The following is a 24,044-nucleotide window of genomic DNA, read 5'->3' as shown; positions in this document are numbered from 1 at the left end:
AAAACACTAACTTGCGAGAATTTAATTATACTATTGAAATTATCAACGAAGTGTGTTATAATGGCGTTTCCCTTAAGTAAAATATTTCATTTAACTCATTACATTACGAGACGCCTCGTGTAAAAGTTTGTTAATTTAATTTTTGATTCGTTTCCTTATTCGCGATTAAAATTTCATACCGAAGCTGAGCAGTACGTGATGGTGAATAATTTACTTACAAGAATTCCCCTCTTCCACTGTGATTATGGAAATTATGACTTCTAAGCTCTCTATAATAAAACATAAAATGCTATACTTTGAGCTATTCAAGGCTAGAAGGAGTAGATACTTTTTTGGACAAACAAGTATCATCGTTGGTGATATCGTTACTTAATATCCGGTGAGTGAGCGTGTTTCTATTTTTTCATAAAAAAAATTAAGTGTCAACTTGATCTTGTTTGTTTTATATATAGGCACAAGCCGCTTTGTGATTTAAATGAACAGCTACGTAATTTCTTACCGGGTATAAAAACTTGAGAATAAATTGCGTATTAAAACATAACAATACTACTTGGCTATAAGATGTCAGAGGCATAATAGCGCATATGCATGCGCTCGTACGCGCACCTGAAGCTGCAGAGTTCCTCGTGAAAGATTTCGTCAAGGTAAGTACTGCCACCTTACCTATTTCTGCCGCCAAGTGGTAATATGAGTGTTACTGCGTTTCGGTTTTGAAGGGTGAGTGCTGGTGAAATTACACGCACATGGGACTTGTCAACTGTCACACTGGCGCAATTAAGAACTGCACATGTTTTCCGAGAATCGCAAAACCTTCTTCGACGTGCAGGTTTTCATAATATACATACCGCCAAAGGTATTCAAACCATCGACTTCTCAATTGAGAAGCAGTCGTTTAACCACTGGGCTACAACCGTTATTAAAATAAATTAAAATTTTACAGAAACCGTTCAACGCCATCTAGCGATATTCTACAGAACTTAATTTGTGTTGATAATTTTCTTACAAAAAAGATTTTCTTTCGTTCCTTTCGTTATTTGGTAATGTAGGTAATGCAAGTTTTATTCTCCAAAAACCATTAATACGTAAAATCGCTAACAGTACCCTTTTTTTCGCTATATAACCAGACTATCCCATCTTACTTTCTTCCTAGTACGTCCAAACTTTGGTTAGTATTCCAAATCTAGTACAAGAACTGTGGTGGTACATGCCTAACTTTTTCTCCTACATTGAAGGGAAACATTCTACGAGTGAACGAGAAACACAAATATGTTCTCTGTAGAACGAATAACCTATATTTATGCAATATATGTCTGTGGTAAGAGTGCCGTTAACAATGTGACGCCAACAGATGAAAGACATGGTAATGAGATGTGGGTGGAAAATCCTTTGGATTTTGTTTGATGCGGAATATATGAGACAATTAAGACGGCTGTAATTCCTCCTTGCCGCCACTTCTGACACTCGTCGAAATATATATCTACCCATATCTTGAACACATTCGAATTTCAATAATATTTCACTTATTTTGATTTCATTTATTTGACGTTTACACGCAAGCAGTTTAACAGCAGTAGAGCTTCCTTAGAAAAAGCTCGTCCTGCAAAGTACTGACACTATACCTATATCTGCTGCTAAGTAGTAAAGTGAACATTACTGCGTTCCAGTTTGGAAGGATAAGGGTGTTGGTGACTCTACAGGTGCATGGGACCCGTTAATCTTTGCCGCCTCTTCTGAGGCCGGATGGCACGCTGACTCATACTCCAGAAGAGAAGGCGAATCTCTTTGCCTCACTCTTTGCAGAGAGTTCGCATCTGGATGCCGCAGGGAACGTATCACCTACCTTACCTCAGGTGGGCTGCGCTATGGCGCCAGTTCGCATACGCCAAAAAGAAGTACTCTGCGGAATCTTGACGTGAATAAAGCTAGCGGGCCAGATGGAATTCCAGCGGTAGCCCTACGTAACTATGCGCCTGAGTTGTCTCCTGTTCTCACACACCTGTATCGCCTCTCACTTGAGACTGGTGTAGCTCCCAGGTCGTGGAAGCTTGCAAACGTGCAACCTGTGCCCGAAAAGGGAAGCAGAGCTGACCTTGTCAACTATAGACCTATCTCAGTCACTTCCATACTTTGCAAGACGCGTACTCAACAACCGTCTCCTGTCATACCTTGAAGACAATGACCTCCTCAGTGATCGCCAGTATGGATTCCGAAGAGGGCGATCTACCGGGGATCTTCTTGTGTATGCCTATGGAGCTAGGCTATAGAAAAGCAAGGCGAAGCACTTGCAGTGTGTTTGGACATTTCTAAAGCCTTTGACAGGGTCTGGCACGCAAGCCTTTTAAGTTAGCTTCCATGTTACGGGGTTCCCACTGACCTTTGCAATTGGATCTCGGATTTTTTGAGTGAACGTTCCATTCAAGTGGTTTTAAAAGGCTACTCCTCCGAACATATGGCGATAGATTCCGGAGTTCCTCAGGGTTCCGTACTGTCTGCAACACTTTTTCTGCTGCATATCAATGATATGTTAATTCCAGGTACCTACAATAAATGGTTTCTATTTCTATTTCTATTTCAAATTTAAGGCTACCAAAACGCAGGCGTGTCTATTCTCCACTAAACGGAGTCCCTTTGAGCTGACTCCGACTTTTCGTGATATATCCATACCAATAGCCGACCGTCTCCAACTGCTTGGATTGGACCTGTCGTCCAATCTGAACTTCGGCAGATATATTGAATCCATAGCCAAAAATGCAGCCAGGAAGCTTGGCATCCTTTCCAGGTAGAGGCGTTATTTCACACCGGGACAGTTGCTTCAGCTGTATCAAGCACAAGTCCGGTCGTGTATGGAGTACTGTTGCCACCTTTGGGATGGCTCTGCTACATATCAACTGACCACCTTGGATTCAATTGACAAGCGTGACAAGAGCCTTATAGGTGACTCGGAATTAGTAGAGGCGAAGCTGCAGAGCCTTGAACACCGCCGTAAAGTTGCCTGCTTATCGGTATTTTACAGGATATATCACAGAGAGTGTGCGATGGAATTACACGATTTAATTCCGCCTTCCCCTTTCCATCATCGGAGGACTAGGCGTATGCTTGGCTTCCACCCCTATGTTGTGGATATTCCAAAGATTCACACGAAGCATTACGCTTCCAAATTTATATGACGAACGGCTATGGAGTGGAATTCCCTGCCTGCAGACTTGTTCCCTGAACTTGGACCTTTTCAAGGCGAGACTGAATAGGCATTATCTATGTGTGCATGCTCCATCGTCGACCTCATTGTCACTTTCCATCAGGTGAGATGGAGGTCAATTGTACACTTACATTAGAATAAAAAAAAACTTTATATCTCAGAGTGATGGGTGCAGTGGCAGTTTCCCTCGGATCTTAGGGATTAAAACTCTGAGTGGCATTTCAACTGTTATGGGTAGTCGAGTAGTTTACCACCAGGCGCACGACTTGTTCGTCTCAAAAATATTACTCCGGTGACCAGAAACCTGGTAGCAAAGAATAAGCTTAGATATCCAAAGAAGAAACGTTACCAGCTTCATGTTCCAAGTTTAAATATCTAAGATTAAAGAGTAGTTGATGACGGAACCCGAAAAGTTAAGAAACCGTTCATTACCACACAAAAGTGTTTAAATCCCGCGGGTAAATTAATCAGTAAAATTCAAACGGAGTCATTTTAATCCAGAGCAAAGCACTCGCTTGATTAGTTACAAGCCCGCATCGGGAACAGTGGTCCCTCGAAGACCACAATCCACAAATGATGGAGCATTTATAAAACAAATGGCCTAACGGAATCGGTGAGAGATGCGCCCCGTCAGGGGTCTTTGTGATACACAATGGACACTTTATAATACCACGCCAGGGGAATGGATAAATTGTTATTTTTGTAAAAGATTGCTCTGGAATGACACTTTTTCAGACAGTATTATGAAACGAAAAACTCGATTAGCTGTATCTATCTGTATTTTATATTACCTCTCACGAGTGTTGAATTCGCAATCGCTAGCGACTTTAGTACTTGAGTCATGGTAGCGTGGCCCAGCCGTCATAATCAATATTACACGCTGTTTTTATTTAGCGTTTTGAAGCAGTTGGTTTTCCATGAATAAATAGATAAGTAAATAAACATAAGGCCCACTACTGGGCACGAGACTTCTCTAATCGTTTAGGTTATAACTTTCCTATATCTATAGTCGTAAGCCGCTAAGTTGGAAGTTGGACCTGTGAAGTCCCCAAGCCGCATGACGTACAATCGGTTTGGGGACTTTACAGACTTTGCAAGGCTTGTGAACTCTCACACTCTAATCATGATGCTTTCCTTTGCCGTTTTCGTTCATTTATGAAACAACCTTTCTCCCAATAAGCTATCACCACTCTTACTTGTTGTTGCAATAAATACAGTTGATGAGAAAAAAATTCTTATTCTCAAACATGCTCGGAAATTTTTGCATTACTTTCAAAAAGCAAAAACGGGAAGTTAGTCATTTATGGACCGTGAGATTTCTTTCCGACCAAGGCCTGCAAAGTAAGTATAAAAATCCAATAACCTCCAATTTACTAATTTTTTAAATCTATATGATCTATGTAAACAGGCAAAGGAAAAACTCATACAGCCAACTGTCCAGGGTTAGTAATTGCGACAATTAAAAATACCTACGTATACCGCTTACTTAAAAAACTAAAGTGCTTTGGTATTCTTTCCTGTTTTTTCGTCGCGAAAATGAGTGAGACGAGCGATAACGAAAATACAGTAATGGATTCCACCTAATTTTAAACAAGAGGCAATATTAGCGATGGAAAATGTGTTGCCGGCTATGAGCAAAGTAAGCATGAAAAACTTATGAAATTTTCATGCAATGAAGAAGCGAAAAAAATGCTAGTTCGTTTTCGGAGACTACTTGTGACTTATTCTAGCGAACTTGCTAAAACTCACAAGCCATCAACGTTATAAGGTCACATATTCCATACTCAAATGTATAGTCCAACAATACATCATTATTAAGGAATACAGTAACTTGAAGTCTCTACTGAACAGGTGACAATTTCTTAGCAACTATGGTAAGGTTATAGGTTTTAGGTTTGTTCGTATATATATCGTAATGTGTTCCATTGAAAGATATTAGTTTCGATACTAATATCTTTCAATTCTTGAGAAACAGCTCAAGAATTTTAGCTAAAAATGACGAAATGTGCGGTAAATGAGTGTAAAAATACGTCAGATAAACATAAACTAGATACCCCTTATACTAAACTTTTGAGGGAAATGTTATTCCATGCCATCATTATTTGTATATTTGTGTGCGTGCCGACGAACGTAGATACAAATTGCTTACACCTACATGAATTTGATTTTTGCCTCACTTGTGACAGTTCGTTTGATATGAAATTATATCTACTGAATATTCTATGCGTTATTATTCTAAGCAAAGAACATTGAAAATCATACTCATACTCTCGTCCAGCAATCTCTTACTTCCCGGCTTCGGCAGTAATGTACTATTAATTAGTTCATTTTCTACAATTTAAGCATTAACACACGGAAAAGTATAAATAGACACGTGGATTACAATAACCCGCCAAAAACACGTCGACGCGGTGGCATTACGGACGCTTTCAGATGATAAACACGACTTCGCTCTCAAGAGCTGTAGTGGCACAATAGTGATCATACACCGTGTCGACGGCATACATAAGGAGTTTTATTACACCTATTTTTTATTCTTACTGCCGTTTATTGACTTATATATAACGTACATCATTTTAAAAACTACCGTTCCCCCTATTTTTAAATAGTTTAGGCACACGCAAGGCCACAACTTTACCTGACGTTAACGTTGACGACCTCTTTGTTACTCCACTGATAGTTAAAAAAAATATTTTTTTTTTTAGTTGCTAATCATGTACTTTTATCGATGCAGTCACGCGTTTGTGGTAACGTTGCGTTTGTAACCAGTCTTAAAGTTTGTAGTGCAAGTTTTGTTTCATCTTTAACTATGCAGTTGTTGATCTAGCTAAAGACTTACTTCTGTAATCTATAAATTGGTACTCGTTGTACTCGATTCCGAAATTTCTGTAATGTATTTATTAGGTAAGGGCAGCCAATGAAAGGTTTGATATTTATTATTTAATTAGTAAAGGTGTTCTCTATGGCAGAGCGCGGTCGAGAACACAATAAGCTTGCAATGCCCTCCAGCTTTCAGTAATGAACAAAAGGGCTATTTTATTGTTAACGTAAACATAATAAACATATCATGCATGAAAGAGAAAGATTCGGCAAAGTAAGAGCGAGATACCATTACGTTTGTTAATTCGAACACATTGCGCGTTATACATATGTTACCAGTTTTCCTATTTCCGTTGTTGTGTCCCTTACTCAAATTAACTTATTCTGTTTGTAAAATAATTCGTTTTGATCATATCTAACGTATCACACGTTTTCCAAGAGCTGTGACGATATGTTTATTCATCGTTAACGAGATGCATTACTACTTATATTTTGAGTTTGGGTTTGTATGTCTTTTCCGCCCAGTACATTGATATGTCTTTCGTAGAATTTCCACCTAGGGGTCTATTCAGAACCTCACGACATTTTTATTCACAACACCCGAATCGAACATCAAACTATCGTATTCGAAGCCGAACCGAAATGACATCAAACTCGAACGATTACTCGAATTTCTCTACCGGCAAAGGCTACTCAGAACACAGTTATTGAATGAAAGTTACCGCACGTCCTATCCTAACTACGCACGTATATCAACTGAATCCTTTGATTATTTGTTAGGGAATATCCGAACGACAATTACTGGAATAGACACAAGTTGATTAAAAATATGCACGGTAGTGTGGAGCGCAGTGTGCCGTACCGAAAACCGTTGTCAGTGTGTTCGACGGCGTGTGTTTTCCGTATAAAATGAGGCACTTCAGTGCAATGTTAAAAAACGCAGCTCCGCGCTCCGTCACGGGGCGCGGTGCAGTATGTCAATCGCCTTAACTCCATAAACGGTGTTGGATAACGATACAGACCATATAAATAGATAACGATATCGTATATGAACGTTTAACTCGAATGTCCAGAATAGCTCAGAATGCGCCATTCGATTTGAGAACTATAATCCTATCGAACTATTCGGTTGAATTATACCCAACTCCATGACTAACACGAAAAACGCAATGTTGTGTATGGCAATAAAATTGTCTTGTTTTATAGACAGATCAAATTACACCGCTTGTTGTTTGTACCCTCATAAACGTCAAAAGTGCCCAGACACGGGTCCGTATCGAGTTTCAGCCGTCGGTCGTCCTATATTATAAACTATCCTATAAATACCTGGATATTAAAGACAGGAGATGCTAAAATACGGGGTAATTTACATTTAAATATAAACTTGGGGAAAAGATACAACTTAAATTCGAGACCAACGGTATCTATAAGTAGCAGTAGAGATTCTTGTGAAAGAGTTCAGGGAAGTACTGCCACCTTACCTATTTCTGCGGCCAGTAGCGGTAAGCAGTAAGGTGAGCATTGCAGCGCTCAGGTTTGCTGGTGAAATTACAGGCATCTGAGACTTATCAACCTATGTCTTAGAATGACGGGCGCAATGGCAGTGCAACTGTTATGAACAGGCGTGTCGCTTACCATCAGGCGAACGACTTGTTCGTCCCATCATTTGGTATCATTTAAAAAATCTATGTGATGCGGCGATCCACACACACACTGTGTTTTACTGATGTGCGGTGTAGACGTCTGTGTATATGACAAATATTATGAAAACTTTGCATGCCGCTGCCGGTAATGTTGGGTATATAGGTTACAATGATTCCAAATGCATTCTTCTAACGTCATTATAACTGTATATCACCAAGAAATAAATTAAATTAAATCAGAATTTGAACTAAACACAAAAATATAAATCACATCCACCATTCTCAAAAGTCTGAATAATCATTTTAAAACTTCGCCTAACACAATATATCAAAAGAGATCTAGACAGACGGCAACAAAACCAGCCGCCGATGCGAAAAATGCAGCGGCCCCAGATGGTCAGGCGAGGGATGCAAAGCCCTCCAGAGGAAAATAGTAACGTCTTCATCCGTGCTACGTTCAATCTCTCCAACTCGCGTCCTGTTGCGTTGTTAACCTTCCATTACGTGTTTCTTGAAAAGTCTATTGCTATGAAGAATACATGCCACCCATTGAGGAGGGTGCAGTTTGAATTCCAGCAATGGCCTAGTCACACCTATCAGAAAACCAACACCTTTGTGATAAATAAAAATAGGAACAAAAACATACAGTCAATCATATGCCAATCGGACACGAAATTGCAATTTTTTTTTTATTACACATAGAAGACAACCCAAAGCCAGGTATTTAATTTATTATTCACTCGCTTTTCATATATACCATTACGCCTGTCTATCAGTAAAGCAGGCAGAGACCATGAACCTTTACTATGTTTTTAACCGACTTCAGAAAAAGTAGGAGGTTCTCGATTCGACTGTTTTTTTAATGTGAACCGATTTTGATGATTTTTTTTTGTTGGAAAGAGGGTACCTCAGTATTGAAATTTAATGTACCATTTAAATTTGAAGGAAATATTCCACCTCTAATAAGAGTGGCAAACTAGGGGATGAATCCGATGTCGCACACTTTCCGGGTAACCGTTGTCAATAAAACTTGACAAATAGATGTAATTCCACGAATTGTTGAGGCCGAGTTTTTTTTATAAAAAATCTACAATTATTTCACAATTCAAAGTGACGCGACGAACAAGTCTTACCTGGTGGTAAGCGACACGCCTCTCCATAGCACTTACAATGCCACTCAGAGCTTTAAATTGCAAATATTTAAGGGACACTTGTCAATGCGACCATCACCATGAGACATAAGTTAACAAGTGCCATGTGCCAGTAATTTCACCAGCACCCTTAACCCTTCAAAACCGGAACCCAGTACATAAAAAAATTAAAAAAGTACATTATAAAAAAACTTGATTGTATGTATGCTGTTGTAACTATGTATATATCTTATAAAAACGATAAACAAAATAACACCTAATTAGTTGTTATAAATAAAATAAAAAATCCAAAGCTTTTGGGATCGTGGCGCGAATTCGGCCGAGCCTCTTTGCCCGCACTCTTTGCTCTATTCTATGCTCTCACCGGGTGCCTGCTAAACCTGGTTGATAGTTGTTTGTTTATGCAAGGCCGCAATGTTGTTGTTTGATGCGAGTGTTTGTATTGAAACTTCAGCAAGCAAAGAAAGCTATGATCTTCAGAAATAGATTCCTGAGCGTGGCGAGTGTTTCAAGACACGAGACGCAAAACAACTTCTCACCTCACTATAACGAGGAAATTGGTAGATGATAGAAATACAATTGAACAATAAAACATCAGTTTTTTTTTATTTATAAGAAAAGTTTATCTTCGGATGCGTTCTGAATTTACACCTCATCAATTTTCATTCTTGCTTGTACTTTTATTTTGTGTAATTAAGAGATTACTTAAATTATTTTCGTTCTTCGAATAAAATTAATTTAATAAACACAATTTGTTATCATTGTCAGTTTAATGTCAACAATAATAAGAATAAAATACACCCACGGATTTATATTACATAAATAAGTAATATACGACAAATCGCGTAGTTGAACGTGTCTTTATCTTTTTCTTTTTTATCCAAAGAAAAAGTTAGGTGCACCACTGTCTATCGTCAAGTTTAATTTCAAAAACATTTTCCACGCTAGTGTGCAAAAAATGCTTTTGTAATAAGGTGAAAAAGATGTATTACCCATCCTAAAGCCGCATAATAAAAATACATAATAAAAAACTTAGGACGAAGTGTGTTAAAAAAAATAATAGCAATGGTACAGTACTTCTTTCAGTTATTTGTTTCTTCATTATTACTTAATTGACGATTATGACAGTCTTCGAATATTGAAAAAAAAAAAATTAAAACGACCACAATTACGAAAGAAACTAAGATAGAGTACGAAGGAAACTGGAGACACGTGATAGAAGCGCAACAGTGAACCGACAGTCGCATGCTACTCAATTTTACCGACGCGGTGTGCGAGGCATGACGCGCGCAACATTTGCGTTTCCACGTAAGCGAAAATGTCACACCCACGTTCCGACCAAATCAAGTGGAGTGACAATGTTAACTTACGTATTCGGGGCACAAAAGAAATTTGCCCACCATGTTGAGAAAACTAACGGAAAAAAGGACACCTAAATTACAATTGTTACACATCGCTGTCATATATTTTTTGTTAAGTTGGCAAGTGCCGAGACGAACAAGTCGTGGCTGGTGGTAAGCGACACGCCTGTCTATATCAGTTGCAGTGTCCTCAAAACTTTAAATCGCAAGGGACAATTTCACCAGCACTCTTACCCTTCAAAACCAGAACGCAGTAACTGTGAGCGTTACTGTTACTACCAGTGCTTGGCGGCAAAGGTACAAAAGTAGATAAGGTGGTAATGCTTCTCTATACGAATTCATTCACAAGGAACTCTAAACAACTAAAGACTACTAAAGAGTTGCTTTCCAGTCAGAATCCGTTTAGCTTTAAATTTTCCAGTTACTAGAACTACATCCACATCTACATATTTAAAGAATGTCGTATTAAATTTATATTTATTAGTAAAAAAAAATTTTAAGAAAATACATTTGTTACAAAAATCAATTAATATATCATAAATAATTAAGTTCCGTCGCACACCGCTAGATGACGTTGAACAATTTTTAACAACGGATGTAGCCCAGTAGAAAATCGACTGCTTCTCAATTCAGAGACCAACGGTTCAAATCTTTGTAACAGAATGAACCTATGATTCGAATTTCTAAGTTACTTTATTTTATTTCTGGATGGTTAGTAACGATGCCTTTATTAGTGCAGGAATCAGAGGAGACCCGTGCCCAGTAGTTGGGCGTATGTACGGGAAAACCAGATTCAAAGTAGTTAACAAAAACATACGCCATAACAGTTTTCCATCTATGTGTAGTTTCAGACAAACCCATGATAATGTTATTATATATTTAGATTTGTAAACAAACGAGTTCCAAAGTGGAATATATAAAAGAAAACACACGATAAATAGAGCGAAAATTCGATACGAAACACCTCGCCTGTGAGGGTGGAAATTGCATTTGTTATCCACCACCCGTACAACGTCCACTGTCTGAAAATCCCTATCTAATGCGAGTAAATTAAGGAAATGTATCAACGCCTAGGGAACGTGAAATATTGCACACGTAATCGCTCTAGATTTCAAGTGTTACCAGCGAAAATTGCGAGCACCATTTTACAAAATGAGAATTTTAATTTCTGCTCTTCTCCAAATATAGGACAGTAAAACAGCAATCTCCCGAAACAATATTGTACGCGCACAATGGTTTCGTAAATTATGTTACTAGATATGTCAAACATTTTTCAGTTGTTATCAACGTATTATGTTAATTGTCCCCGTGGTCGAACCATGGCCGAACGGATACTATGCAGGCATGTCACGCAAAGATCAGGTCGCGAGTTCGAATCCCGTGCCGGGAGAAATATTTGTTTGGCGTACATTTATTTCTTTCGTGAGTATGGGTGTAAATTGTAGTTGTCTATGTGTGTTCCCTAATGCGGGGTAATAAATGTATGTGTTATTACTATTATTATCTATTTTATACTATCGGCTCTCCCAAGGCCTAAAATATTAAATTTAAATTTTTAAATTGAAGAGGCGGTATTCCCTGGCAATGGCACAGTCGGCCGGAGTCAGGGACTCAGGTTCAAGAACCGGCGAACAATACGTGCCATTCCATTCCAATCCATTTCAATCCATTTGCGAACAAAACAATTATTATTATTAATATTTTAGCTATACCTACTGCGACTTATCATTGACTTAATCCGTATATTTGCCAAAAAACTGCCAAAATGCCGAAATTGCTTTCCAGGCGTATCTAAACAGAGATACTAAAGGATACACGGCCAAGAGCACGTCAAGCTCTATACACCTTGGAATAAGAGCGATCGAAAGTATCAAGATCGATTTTTTTATGATATCAAATGATGAGACGAACAAGTCGTGTTCCTGGTTGGTGGTAAGCATCACGTCTACCAGTTGCAGTGCCACCCTACCACACTGTCCTTTACCCTCAGACATTGACAAGTCCCATGTGCCTGTACTTACACGAGCACCTTTGCCTTTCAAAACCGGAACACAGTAATGGTTACACTACTGCTTGGCGGCAGAAATACTTCCCTGGATGGACTCTTTCACAAGAAGCTCTAATGCTGTTATGGACAGGCGTGTCTCTCACCACTGGCGCACAACTTGTTCGTCCCGACATTAGAACAGAACTTCGACACATAATACTTCGATAACATGTTACATCAACATGTCTTTACTGAGGCACTATGCTACTTCGACAACGCAGCCGAGATGCTTGTTAAAAAAATCTTTGTACTCAAATGGGCCTTATATCACTTTTAAATTTTAAATCTCGTTTGCACTGAAACCACAAATTAGAAAGCTGAAATAGCACAGCTCCCACAACTGACCTGTTTTTACGTCTCCGTATATTCCAAAAATATTCTGTATTTATTATAATAAAGATAACATATCTAACTATGGAGGGCTGTTCCATTCGGTGGTGTTGGAAAAACAGCGAAACATCTAATTACAAAACATACTGACATTTCGTCGGTACTTAAATATTAAATATGTCATTTTTTAATTGTCGTCCATTATAGCATTATAGCAAAGCTCAATTTAAACTGATCGTAATGAAGTGAAAGAATTGACGGTAGGTTTCGAAATCGGGCTGGCCAATTGGAGCCCAGTTGTCACCGTAATGATTTGGCAGAATAGTTTTCAAACAAACTAAATAACATTTCGTCTCTATTCCTGACTATATACTCAATCTTAGATCAATATAACAAAAAAAGAACTAAATCATAAAATCGATTTTTTTTATTACACCCGTTACTTTGTATCGTATAAAAAAATGATTGTGCCCCATTGTAACCTAACACTTCCAGTCATAGAAAACACATGTTAACGGCTCAAGTCGCGTATTTCCATGCACGTTTTCGCAAATGAAATGTAAACACATACGAGACGATACCATTTGCAGTCGACGTTTCGTGTTTATATTAACCTACTTCTAACAGAATTTGGCTTAGTAATCAACATATAAATTAATCTTGTAGTGTAGTTAGATAATTACGTATTCATTATCTTTTGCTATTACTGGATAGGAAAAATCGATGTGGTGACCTTATCGAAGATACTCTCAGAAGACTTTGAAGTGTTTAGACACATGAGACGCGTGTGTAAATGGGTTGATGCGGCACAGTCTTTTGAAATCGGGAAAATTCTTTATATAGGGGATAATTCTTACGTTTCTGGGGTATATAACATTTTTTTTTCATGTAAAATGGGCGAATGCCTGACCACAAAAGACTTGTACCGAATTAGTAAGGAGCTTCGTGCTTTATTCCCAGAAAAAAAATTACCAGACTCAACTTTTTAGATAGATATAAGAGCTTAAAAGAATAATAACAAAAATATTGTGACCTTCATTGACTTACAAATAAATGGACGACGGGTCTAATACAAAAACCACGAAAAAAATGTCCCAAGTCAACCTATTCGAAATTTAAATTGTAATGTCATCGCAGTATCGCGCCGTCAGTCGAACAAATGAAGACTAAAGCGGAGTTTGGCGCTCTGTATACGATTTTAGCGCCTTATAAGTGCGGACACTTTTTAGCGCGGACCCGACGTCCATATAATTGTAAGTCAATGGTGACCTTCATTTTTTTAATTGACTTAAGACAAACATATGGTACACATGTTTAAGTAATTACCAGCAACACTGCAATACTAAAACAAGTACAAAAAGCAGCAACACTTAAACACAAAAATAATTAAAAACGTGTGGGTAGAGATCGTAACTGTACTGTTGACTTACCTGATCTTAATTCACTCAACAAATACTTTACCAACTCACCATTTACAGTTGCCGACTCTATCAAAGCTTCTACGCTCACCTCTCTGGGCACTGTTACTCGTCCTACTTGTGAGCCTTTTACTACTACCGAAACTATTATCGAAATGTTTTACGTACGATAAGTTTATGATTTAGTAACTAGTTATCATTCAATAAGAATTGAGGTTTTTGGCGTAGTTAAAAATGTGAAATCAAATTATTTACAATGATTGATTTTTTAGTTATTTACAGTTTATTTACACTTACGTGGTGCGGAGCAAGTGTTCCAAATATCCACCGTTTTCCACAATGCATAGTCTAGCACGGCATAGTACATTTTGTTTTAAATTGTACAACACAAACATATTTTGTCTCACAGTATAAAACGCTGAGATAATCCTTCCACGCAACACTTTGACACTGTTCACCGCCTCCGTGTAAACTCCGATTTGGGAACATTTCAATAGCTTGTCTCACACTATCACCACTTATTGCGTAAAGTCGCACTCATCATCACATCATCTCAGTCAATTCGACGTTAGAATAAATATCCATTTTGCGGCGATCGGGCGAGCGGAAGTAAAAATAATTTACGTGTCTTCGTTAGATCAAGGTCGCGCGTGCACTGTCTGAAATTGCAAACACCATTTCGCGTATGCGCCCGCGCCCCCACTCCCGACCTGTGCTTTGTTTTTCGCCACCGTGCCGCCAACCGCCGCTGCGTCGGAGCAATAATAGTGATGTGCATAGATTTCGATAACTATTGTTGTTCTCAAAGGGCAGTCGATAAAAAAAAATTAAAAAAATATTTTTTGTAAAGTTTAAGTTCATTAGTTTATTATTTCTTTGGGTTCAGAATCAGGAATATAACGCACTCTATAAGTATGTCCCACTTTCAAATATACAGCCTGTATAAACTAGTCATTTGTTTAGATTATAATATATATTCTGCTTATGTATGTATTTATGTATATAAAGTTCATGTGTGTGGTTCATGTGTGTATGTCTGTCATATGTATATATTATCATCCTTGTGTTGTGATGTGATTTAAATTTAAATTGTAAATTTTAATTTTATTGTACAATAATTAGTCCCGCAGACTTCATTTTTCACTAGCCTAGGGTTGACTGGAAGAGATCTTTTCTAGAGATAAGCTCACCTTTGTATATGTTCTTTATAACTTGTGTTTCTTTTATCTTTTCTTTGTGCAATAAAGAGTTATTGACTCGTGAACGCCTTTGCGCGCAAGGCAGATTTCTATGCCGTGACCCAGTCAACGCAAGTAAGCGAAAAACGCAAGTGCGCTTGTGCACGCGGCGTTAGGCATTATGCGGCGCGGCATTATTAGAACAAGAATGACATTGACATCTGATCTGTCAATGATATATTTTTTATGGCATTGGCCGCTAGGCCTTTAGCAAAAAATCCGTTCCCGTACTATTATAAATATATATTACTAGAAAATTACAAGTCAAAAAAAATTGTTTTTGATTCATAATTTCTATATTTTGAGAGCTTTTTACAAAAAACCAACTGACAACCTGGTTAAATTTTCCATTTATTTTAGTACCACTAACGGAACAACTCTTTTCAATTGATGTAAAGCGATGTTATGGCCGACGATGTTACGCGTTGGTCAAGTAAATGCCTAGTCATTCTAGCCCTGAACAGCCCTAAATTATGCCAGCATTCCTTTGTGGTACTATAGTATAAGACAAGTACCTAGTGGTACTGCATACAAACGTAGCAGCCCGGCTATATGAGCAGAGCATAGCACATATGAGTGCGTACTCGCCGGGTGCCTAATCCCGGAGTACACTCGCGTTGGACAGCGCGAGTCGTCGCATGCGCCTGACATTTTATAATTAAAGCATGATGTTTAAATAATGACATCCAATAGTAGACGTGTTTATTGTTGTGTTTATGGTACTTCGAAAAACAGTGCCTCAAATTCTGAATTGTTGAGCATTTCATTTCCATTTAATTTATACTCCCTCGTTCGAGATATCAATCCGCAGTGCTGGTATAAAAATATCAATACCTAAATACCACATTTGACAAAGATTATTCCAACACAACGAGAGAATACTGTGATTATATCAACGACTCCATTTTGCTTTGACCCACAGGCCTTCCGCTTACTATTTTAACTATTATAATACCTTTTTTTATAATATCAAGTGACGGAACGAAGAAGTCGTGCTCATCATGGTAAGATACACGCTTGTCCATAACAATATCAATACCACTCAGACTTTAAATCGCAAAGATCTGAGGGGCACTACCACTGCGCCCGTCACCCTGAGACATACATTGGCAAGTCCCATGTGCTTGTAACTTCACCAGCACCCTTGCCCTTCAAAACCGGAACATGCAAACAAACCGGTTGAAGTAGGTAAGGTGGCAGTACGTCTCTGGACAACCTCTTTTACAAGGAACTCTACAGCTACTAAAAAGAAAAACAAATTTAAAAAAATACATTCGAGCTTATTCATGTTATGTTATGTATCATATAACCATGCAGCTTAGTCTTTTTTCATATTTTTTAAATTTATGTATGGTAACCATAGCAACTATTTTATTAATATTATCCCTACTCTAGTCTTTGTAGTTAGAACACTCTGTTACTTATTAATCTATGATAATGAAATGTTGTGTCTTCTCCGCACTTCAGTGAAACACAGCATGTGTATGAAACACCGCGTCTAGTACGCAAGTACGTAAATATCGTTGGACAATACCTTTATTTATTAAAATCATGTTTACAATCTAAAACACTTCGTAGGGTTGTCACATTATTATTTTAGTTGTACAATGTGACAACCCTATGAAGTGTAGACATTGACGCGACAAATAATAATAAAAACGCGCACACTCAGCATAGCTTGGGAGTTACACTGCTTATCTTATTAAACTATGGTATCAATTTAATGAGAGCCATTGCTCTCCTGACCAATTCAGGTATTTTTTAAAAGGAATATCGTTTTTAGGTTAATTAAATTTCACAGGTCCCCAAAGAGTGACGACAAAGAACTAAAAATAAATACCACGAATTGGTTAACTCCGTAAAATACTTTCATCGCTTATTATTCGAAGCTCACTTTCATTAACTGACAATTTAAAGTCAAATTAAGCCGAGCCAAGACTACGATAGCAAAACGTTGCAACTCGACAATTGAAGTACAGTTTATTTTGGCGAAACATAACGTCGGTGGGGTGTATTAAAATTCCGTTTGTTTGTAGGAAGGGCTCCTCTAATGAGATAATAACATTCCCCGCACAGGTGGGTTTCGACCTACTGAATATTCTGCCTACGGGAAAGCGAAGGTACACGTTGTGTTGTATTTAAAAGTTAAAATATTAATGGCTGTTATTTCGAAAGCAGCTAATTAGGTTACGCGAGAGAAATTCAAATAAGACTATTTACTTTACGAAAATGTTTAGATAAGTACAGTCCTGCGTTAATACATATGAACACACGCTGCGAAATTACAATCAAACAGCCTCCGTAAACGTTTTATTGAAGGAAGAAATTTAATATTCTTTATTGTACGTTAATATTAACAATGCCAACACAGAAGATCGTGTACGATTGCAATAAAACTTGACAAATAGATGTAATTCCAAGAATAATTTTCATACGTACTTTTTTTGCTATACGTACTTTTATTACAAGCGACGGTCAAAATCACCGTTAGTTTTGACTTTGATTTATTGTTGAAATCGCTTACATCACAACATGTAACGTTTTCCGTCAAAATTATTACTTACAATCATTGACTTACAATTATATGGACGTCGGGTCCGCGCTAAAAAGTGTCCGAACTTATAGGGCGTTAAAATCGTATACGTCATTCACGCTCTAGTCTTCGTTTGTACGACTGACAGCGAAGCAAGCAAAATTAGACAGTACTGCGATGACATTACAATTTAAATTCAATGTTTTAGCCTTTTCATATTCCTTTTTATTTTTTTATTATTTGACTTGAATGTATATCACACACTCACACATATCACAGCACTTGTCTTGAGTTTCAAAAAAAACTAAAGTGTCAAATAAAAACAAAACAAAAATCGAAACGACGAAAAAACGGAAACGAAACAAAATGATTTTAATGGAAACACATTGACTTACAATTATATGGACTTGTAATTTGTAAGGCGTTAAAATCGTATACAGAGCGTCAAACTCCGCTTTAGTCTTCATTTGTTCGACTGACAGCGCGATACTGCGATGACATTACATTACAATTCAACGTTTTGGGTTTTTCATATTCCTTGACATGTCACTACGTTTAAATAGGTTGACTTGGGACATTTTTTTCGTGGTTTTTGTATTAGACCCGTCGTCCATTTATTTGTAAGTCAATGGTTACAATCAAAAAGGTGACAGGCAAATGATGATAGCTTTGAACCTCTATATATATAAACTCTACATATTAAGTACCACAAACCATATTCAAGTGCTATCCCCGAGGGAAGTTGTATTAAATTGCGCAGTATATTCGAGTGTCCTGTCTTCGCGGAGACTGCACCTGTGCCTCGCAGACTTACGGGCTACGTGCCGTTGCTACCCAACGGCTTAGTCCGGGAAGATACCACTTTAATGCTAAATTTATTTGGCGTTGGCATGGTAATAACTATTGTCGATATACGAGTTCTTCACTATTACGGAATGAATAAATGAATCAATCAAAATATTTTACGGCACATTTAATATTCGTAGCGAAATTCGAAATTAGTTTTCGTATTAAGTATTCAACAATTCAAAATATTGAGTTGTCTTTCATAATATTAACTGTATGGAATTTTAAAGCAATTGATTTAATATAATTACCAAATTAATAATTAGAAGATAACTATGAGAGCTCATTGGGAGAGCGGCTGGTTCTTAATTGTGAGGTGGACGAGTCGAATCTCCGTGGCGGCATGTACAGTCAACAGCACATAAAGCTATTCACTTTTGTTAGATTAACTATAATAATAATAATTCGTTATTTCCATAAAAACATGATATAACAGGCGATATAGGAAAAACAGTGAAAGTTTGGTTCACATAATATTAAACAGCATGTAAATATTTCTAAAATATTAATCTTTTTGTACAATAATAAGAATACCACAGTTTAGAATTTTACAAATTAAATTAGCCAAGAATGACAAAAAGTATACTACATCGTTTCATCTTGTACATCTTATAGTGTTCTTAAAAATTTCGTTTATGCCCATTGACTTACAATTATATGGACGTCGGGTCCGCGCTAAAAAGTGTCCGCACTTGTAAGGCGCTAAAATCGTATACAGAGCGCGACACTCCGCTTTAGTCTTCATTTGTTCTACGGACAGCGCGATACTGCGATGACATAACAATTTAAATTTCGAATAGGTTGACTTGGGACATTTTTTTCGTGGTTTTTGTATTAGACCCGTCGTCCATTTAGTTGTAAGTCAATGTTTATGCCATAAAAACCATTTTCAATTAACCATTTATCAAAATTCGTTGTAAATATCAAGTCCTAATACATTTTCTAACAATTTTTCGTATTTTTTAGCTATTATAAGATAAAAAATACGAACTCCTAAAACGTTTTATTTTTATAATATAGTACTTATGCTCAACCCCTGTTAACCGTTTCGTAAAGTAATATATAAAATAACACAAACTGTATTCATTTACCCAGTTGCACCTATCATAACTTTAAGAAAAGCGCACCTTCTATCAGTATCGACAACATACCTATTAGAACATCATTCGTAGTAGAGTCCACTGATGCACTCTAGGACATTGAACTTGACATTTAAATTAGAAAATCAAGTTAATGCCATTTCTGATTTTTTTGAACGATCCAATGTCCAAAAGGCCAAATTAAAAATTATACGTATCGTTTGATATAGTTTATTAAGGCGAAATGGCATCGTGGTTGCGTAGGGTTTAAAACGTGTGAGGTAAACGGTGAGAGGTGAGCTATTAAATTAATTGCACGATGTTTAAACATATTATACTTTTTAGAAATGAAATACACTCGTTTACTGTAAAATAAGATTATAGTTTCCTATCATATTTCTTGCGAAACACGGAAGAGAAAATTTTATAGAAATATCTCTAATAACAGTCGAATGAAAAATTAAAATCTCGCGGAATTTTGTGTTTTTTTTATATGGACCGAAGTTTATTCATGTTTCGGGGCACATAGCTCGCTACCGCCTCTTCTTCTTCTGTCTATTTTCAGCTGTTTCTATTTCAATATTACTTAAAGAAATAAGTTGAATTCGTATTTTTTAACGTTGAAGATCTGATTTTTCGGGTGATCGAAAAGCTTACCAAATCCATGGTAGCCCAATTGTTTAAACCGACCCCGGACCGATATCCTGTCAGGCATATCAATGACTTTGCCAATAGCCTCGCTGGTGCTACTGTTTTTAGCACTATAGACCTTGTCAAGGCATACCATCAGATTTCCGTTTTTAAGGACGACATTTCGAAGACAGCCATCGTTACCCCGTTTGGCCTCTTCGAATTTCCTTAACCTTAGGTTTACGAAACGCTGGTCAAACGTTACAACGTTTTATCGATGAGGTCACACGGGGTCTCGATTTCTGTTTTCCGTACGTAGACGACGTCTTAGTATTCTCTCGGGATGCTACTCACAAGGATCATTTGCGCCTTCTTTTCGAGCGTTTCCAGAAATGCGGAGTGGTCATAAACTCCTCGAAATGCGTTCTTGGTGCCAGCGAGATTATTTTTTTAGACAATTTGATCAATGCCCAGGGCACTCGCCCTCCCAAAGACAGGGTTCAACATCTGATGGATTTTCCACCACCTGAAACCGTTCAGGGCATGAGGCGATTATCGCTGATTTATCTCTCACGCCGCTCAATTCCAGGCGCCGTTAATCGATGCTCTTGTCTTTACCAACAGCAAGGGAGCCAAACCCTTTCCTTGGTCTCCGGAATTGCTCGAGAAATTTGAGGCGTGTAAGAAGAGCTTAGCTGATGCGACTTTGATACAACATCCTGTTAGCGATGCCCCGCTAGGTCTTTTTGCTGATGCCTCCAGCGTACATATCGGCTCTTGCTTGCAGCAACAAATTGGTGGATAATGGTTTCCACTTGCATTCTTTAGCAAGAAGCTGACCCCTCAGCAGTCTCAGTGGCTGTGTGACTGTAGAGAACTCTTGGCGGTGTACGAAAGCGTACAGCACTTCCGTTACATCCCCGAGGTCCAGCACGCCACTATTTTTACAGACCACAAACCTTGTTGTTCGCCTTCTTACAGCGCCGAGAGAAGCTCGCTCCGGCACAACTCAACCAGTTGTCTTTTATAAGTCAGTTTACGACTGACATAAAACACATCAAAGGCGAAGACAACACCGTGGCTGAAGCCATATCTCGAATTAACGCAATCTCCCTGGAGCAGGAATACGAGGATCTTGCCAAGTCACAAAAGCCGGACGAAGAACTCCTAAGACTTTTGGAGAATAATTCTTCCAGCCTCCAACTTACCAAAGTTGTAATCCCTGGCACCGATCTCTCTTTAATCTGTGATCTTTCAACAAGCAAGCCTCAACCCTATGTCACTCCCGAATTTCGCCGAGCCATTTTCAATAAACTTCATAATTTGAGCCATCCCGAATCTCGTGCAACAACCCGCCTCGTAGCTGATCGGTACGTCTGGCCCTCCATAAATAAAGACTATCGAAGTTGGTCTCGAGTTTGCCAAGCTTGTCAGCGCAGCAAAGTAACTCGTCATAACTCCGCTCCCTTAGGCAACTTTGATACGCCATCTGGTCGATTCATACTCATTCACATGGACGTAATAGGTCCACTACAGGTTTGTAACGACTATCGTTATTGCCTCACGGCAATTGACAGAGTGACCAGATGGCCCGAAGTCTGGCCCATGCGGACAACGACGGCAGAAGAAGTAGCAGAAACTTTCACCAGGGAATGGATCGCGCGTTACGGGGTACCTTCAGTACTTACAACAGATCGTGGTGCGCAATTTGAGTCCGACCTGTTCCGTCGACTTTTACAAAACTTCGCCACCAAACGGATACGTACCACCGCTTACCATCCAGCCGCAAATGGCATGATCGAGCGTGTATCGTGTATGAATGAAATCGGCTTTTAAAGAGGACCTTAAAGCAACCGCTGCCGAAATGCTTTACGGCGAAACCTTGCGCCTCCCTGGTGAATTGTTGGTACGTGCACCCGGACCTGACAAAATCAAAGACACGACTGATCTAGTTGTCCGACTACGCCGTCACATGTCGAACATTCGACCTGTCGGCGCGTCTCGTCACACACAACCCACGTCTTTTATCTTTAAGGACCTGTCTCACGCCTCCCACGTATTTTTACGGGACGACTCTGTTCGTCGTCCTTTACAGGCCCCATACACGGGACCGTATTCAGTTCTTAATCGTTCTGACGATGGTTAAACCATTAATATCGATTTTAAGGGAAAATCAATCGTAGTAAGTGTCGACAGAGTCAAACCTGCTTTTATTGAGCAACCACTACTACTCCGGATTTGACACACCAACACCAACCTCCTGCAACTGATACATCACCTCAACCAGAATTTTCTCCAGTGACTAAGAAATCCCCTGGATTTTCAGTCTCTGCAAACCCATACGTCACTCGTTCCGGTAGGCGTATAAAGTTTAAGATTTGGTGATTTTACCTTTCTCCGAGGGGGGTGGTGTGGCCGGCAAAGCCGTTAAAATAACGCGGCTTGCGCGCCTTTTTTGGTCTGTGTTTTTCTCTTCACTTTGACAGATATGGTCTCCACTTGAACTTTTGTGAATTATAATTAAGTTGTCGATTAAAAATAATATAAAAGTCAGTCTTTTATTCATAAGTGCTAACCGAAACCTACAACCCGTACTCTGCAGGGGGACATATAAAATGGTTGATAATGTGTAGTCAAAATACGCCGAAACGTCTATATGGGGTCTCACTTCGCCTTAATAAGGTATTATGACTGTGATTTCTATCTATATAGCTCATCTATGCTTGCTCTACTGAAATGTTATTAGACACTCAGTCACATCTGCAGGCAGATAAATCGAAGTCGAACCAACCCCTGAATCCATTATGCCGTACGACAACGGTATACAATTTCTTTTTTCTATGAAAGCCTCCGGGCGCCAGTAATGGAGAAAGTTTTTCCTTCTCGTAATTGTAAGGGTGATGCGAGGTCATAAATAACCGCGCCAGACCTTCTGATTGAACTTGCTAATGAATGAAGGACAAGAAATTCGGAAATCGAAACGTAAATGGAGATTTCGCCCGAAAAGGGCGTGTGTAGTTCCCGTGAAAAATGGTCAAAGTTTTTACGCGTACCGGTTATGCCAAATTGGTAATTTTACTTTTGGACCGTACCTACGAATGGTAGACATATAGGTTGATATTTTTATCAAAAATAATTTAATGCGTTGAAGGAAAATGTTTGACTAATTACTATAGTGGTTATACATAAAGATAAGTATTCAAATGCCATTAACAAATTTTTACATATAAACAAGAACTTAAAAGTGGATATCAAAGACAAGGACAGATTTATAAAATCACAAATCATGCAAAACATCACTAAAAAGACAAATAATAAAGAACAAAAAATAACAACTTTGAACTAATCACAAAGTAGTATCATCGCCAGTCGCGTGATATGTCAAAATAACGTTAAGTCATTTCCAGCCCAAAATTAATGAGCCTCATAAACGCACCAATGTTCTGTATTGTAAACTGTGCTGTAATGTAAAAGTACCTGTTCTTAAACTAAAAGTGATGAAATGAACTCTAAAGCACTACCCAGATCAGATGCCTCCTTTTCTAATGTCCACAGTCCTAACCGCTGGGCCATCGGCCATCGAGATTGTCAAATCTATTACTTAGAGATTGGATTGTAACGATAAAGCAATGTGGTCACACTACAGTTTTACATAATCTAATAGCTAATAACTGGATTGTTGATTATGTAAAACAGTTATATATATATAATACGATTATTTGTATCGATTGCTTTGAAAATAATAAACAATT

General features: G+C 38.3%; 1 protein-coding gene across 1 annotated transcript; it reads left to right on the top strand.

Moving 5' to 3' along the window:
- Positions 1-584: 584 nt before the first annotated feature.
- LOC113225643 lies at positions 585-22,128 on the top strand. Its single transcript, XM_026458010.1, has 3 exons — positions 585-644; positions 20,882-21,055; positions 21,274-22,128. The coding sequence occupies exons 1-3, from the start codon at positions 585-587 to the stop codon at positions 22,126-22,128; spliced, it is 1,089 nt and encodes a 362-aa protein (XP_026313795.1).
- Positions 22,129-24,044: the final 1,916 nt, after the last annotated feature.

The sequence above is a fragment of the Hyposmocoma kahamanoa genome, unplaced genomic scaffold (genome assembly GCF_003589595.1).
Source record: "Hyposmocoma kahamanoa isolate Upper Pololo Valley unplaced genomic scaffold, ASM358959v1 169, whole genome shotgun sequence".
Classification (NCBI taxonomy): domain Eukaryota; kingdom Metazoa; phylum Arthropoda; class Insecta; order Lepidoptera; family Cosmopterigidae; genus Hyposmocoma; species Hyposmocoma kahamanoa.
This window is presented reverse-complemented; position numbering and strand designations above follow the sequence as displayed.

What these genes read in the sequence shown, in the direction of transcription:
- LOC113225643 (XM_026458010.1), top strand. Translation starts at nt 585, where the DNA reads ATGCATGCGCTCGTACGCGCACCTGAAGCTGCAGAGTTCCTCGTGAAA. An exon ending in TCGTGAAAGATTTCGTCAAG is followed by an intron (nt 645 to 20,881) that starts GTAAGTACTGCC and finishes GCTCAATTCCAG; the next exon opens with GCGCCGTTAATCGATGCTCT. An exon ending in TTTTTGCTGATGCCTCCAGC is followed by an intron (nt 21,056 to 21,273) that starts GTACATATCGGC and finishes GCCTTCTTACAG; the next exon opens with CGCCGAGAGAAGCTCGCTCC.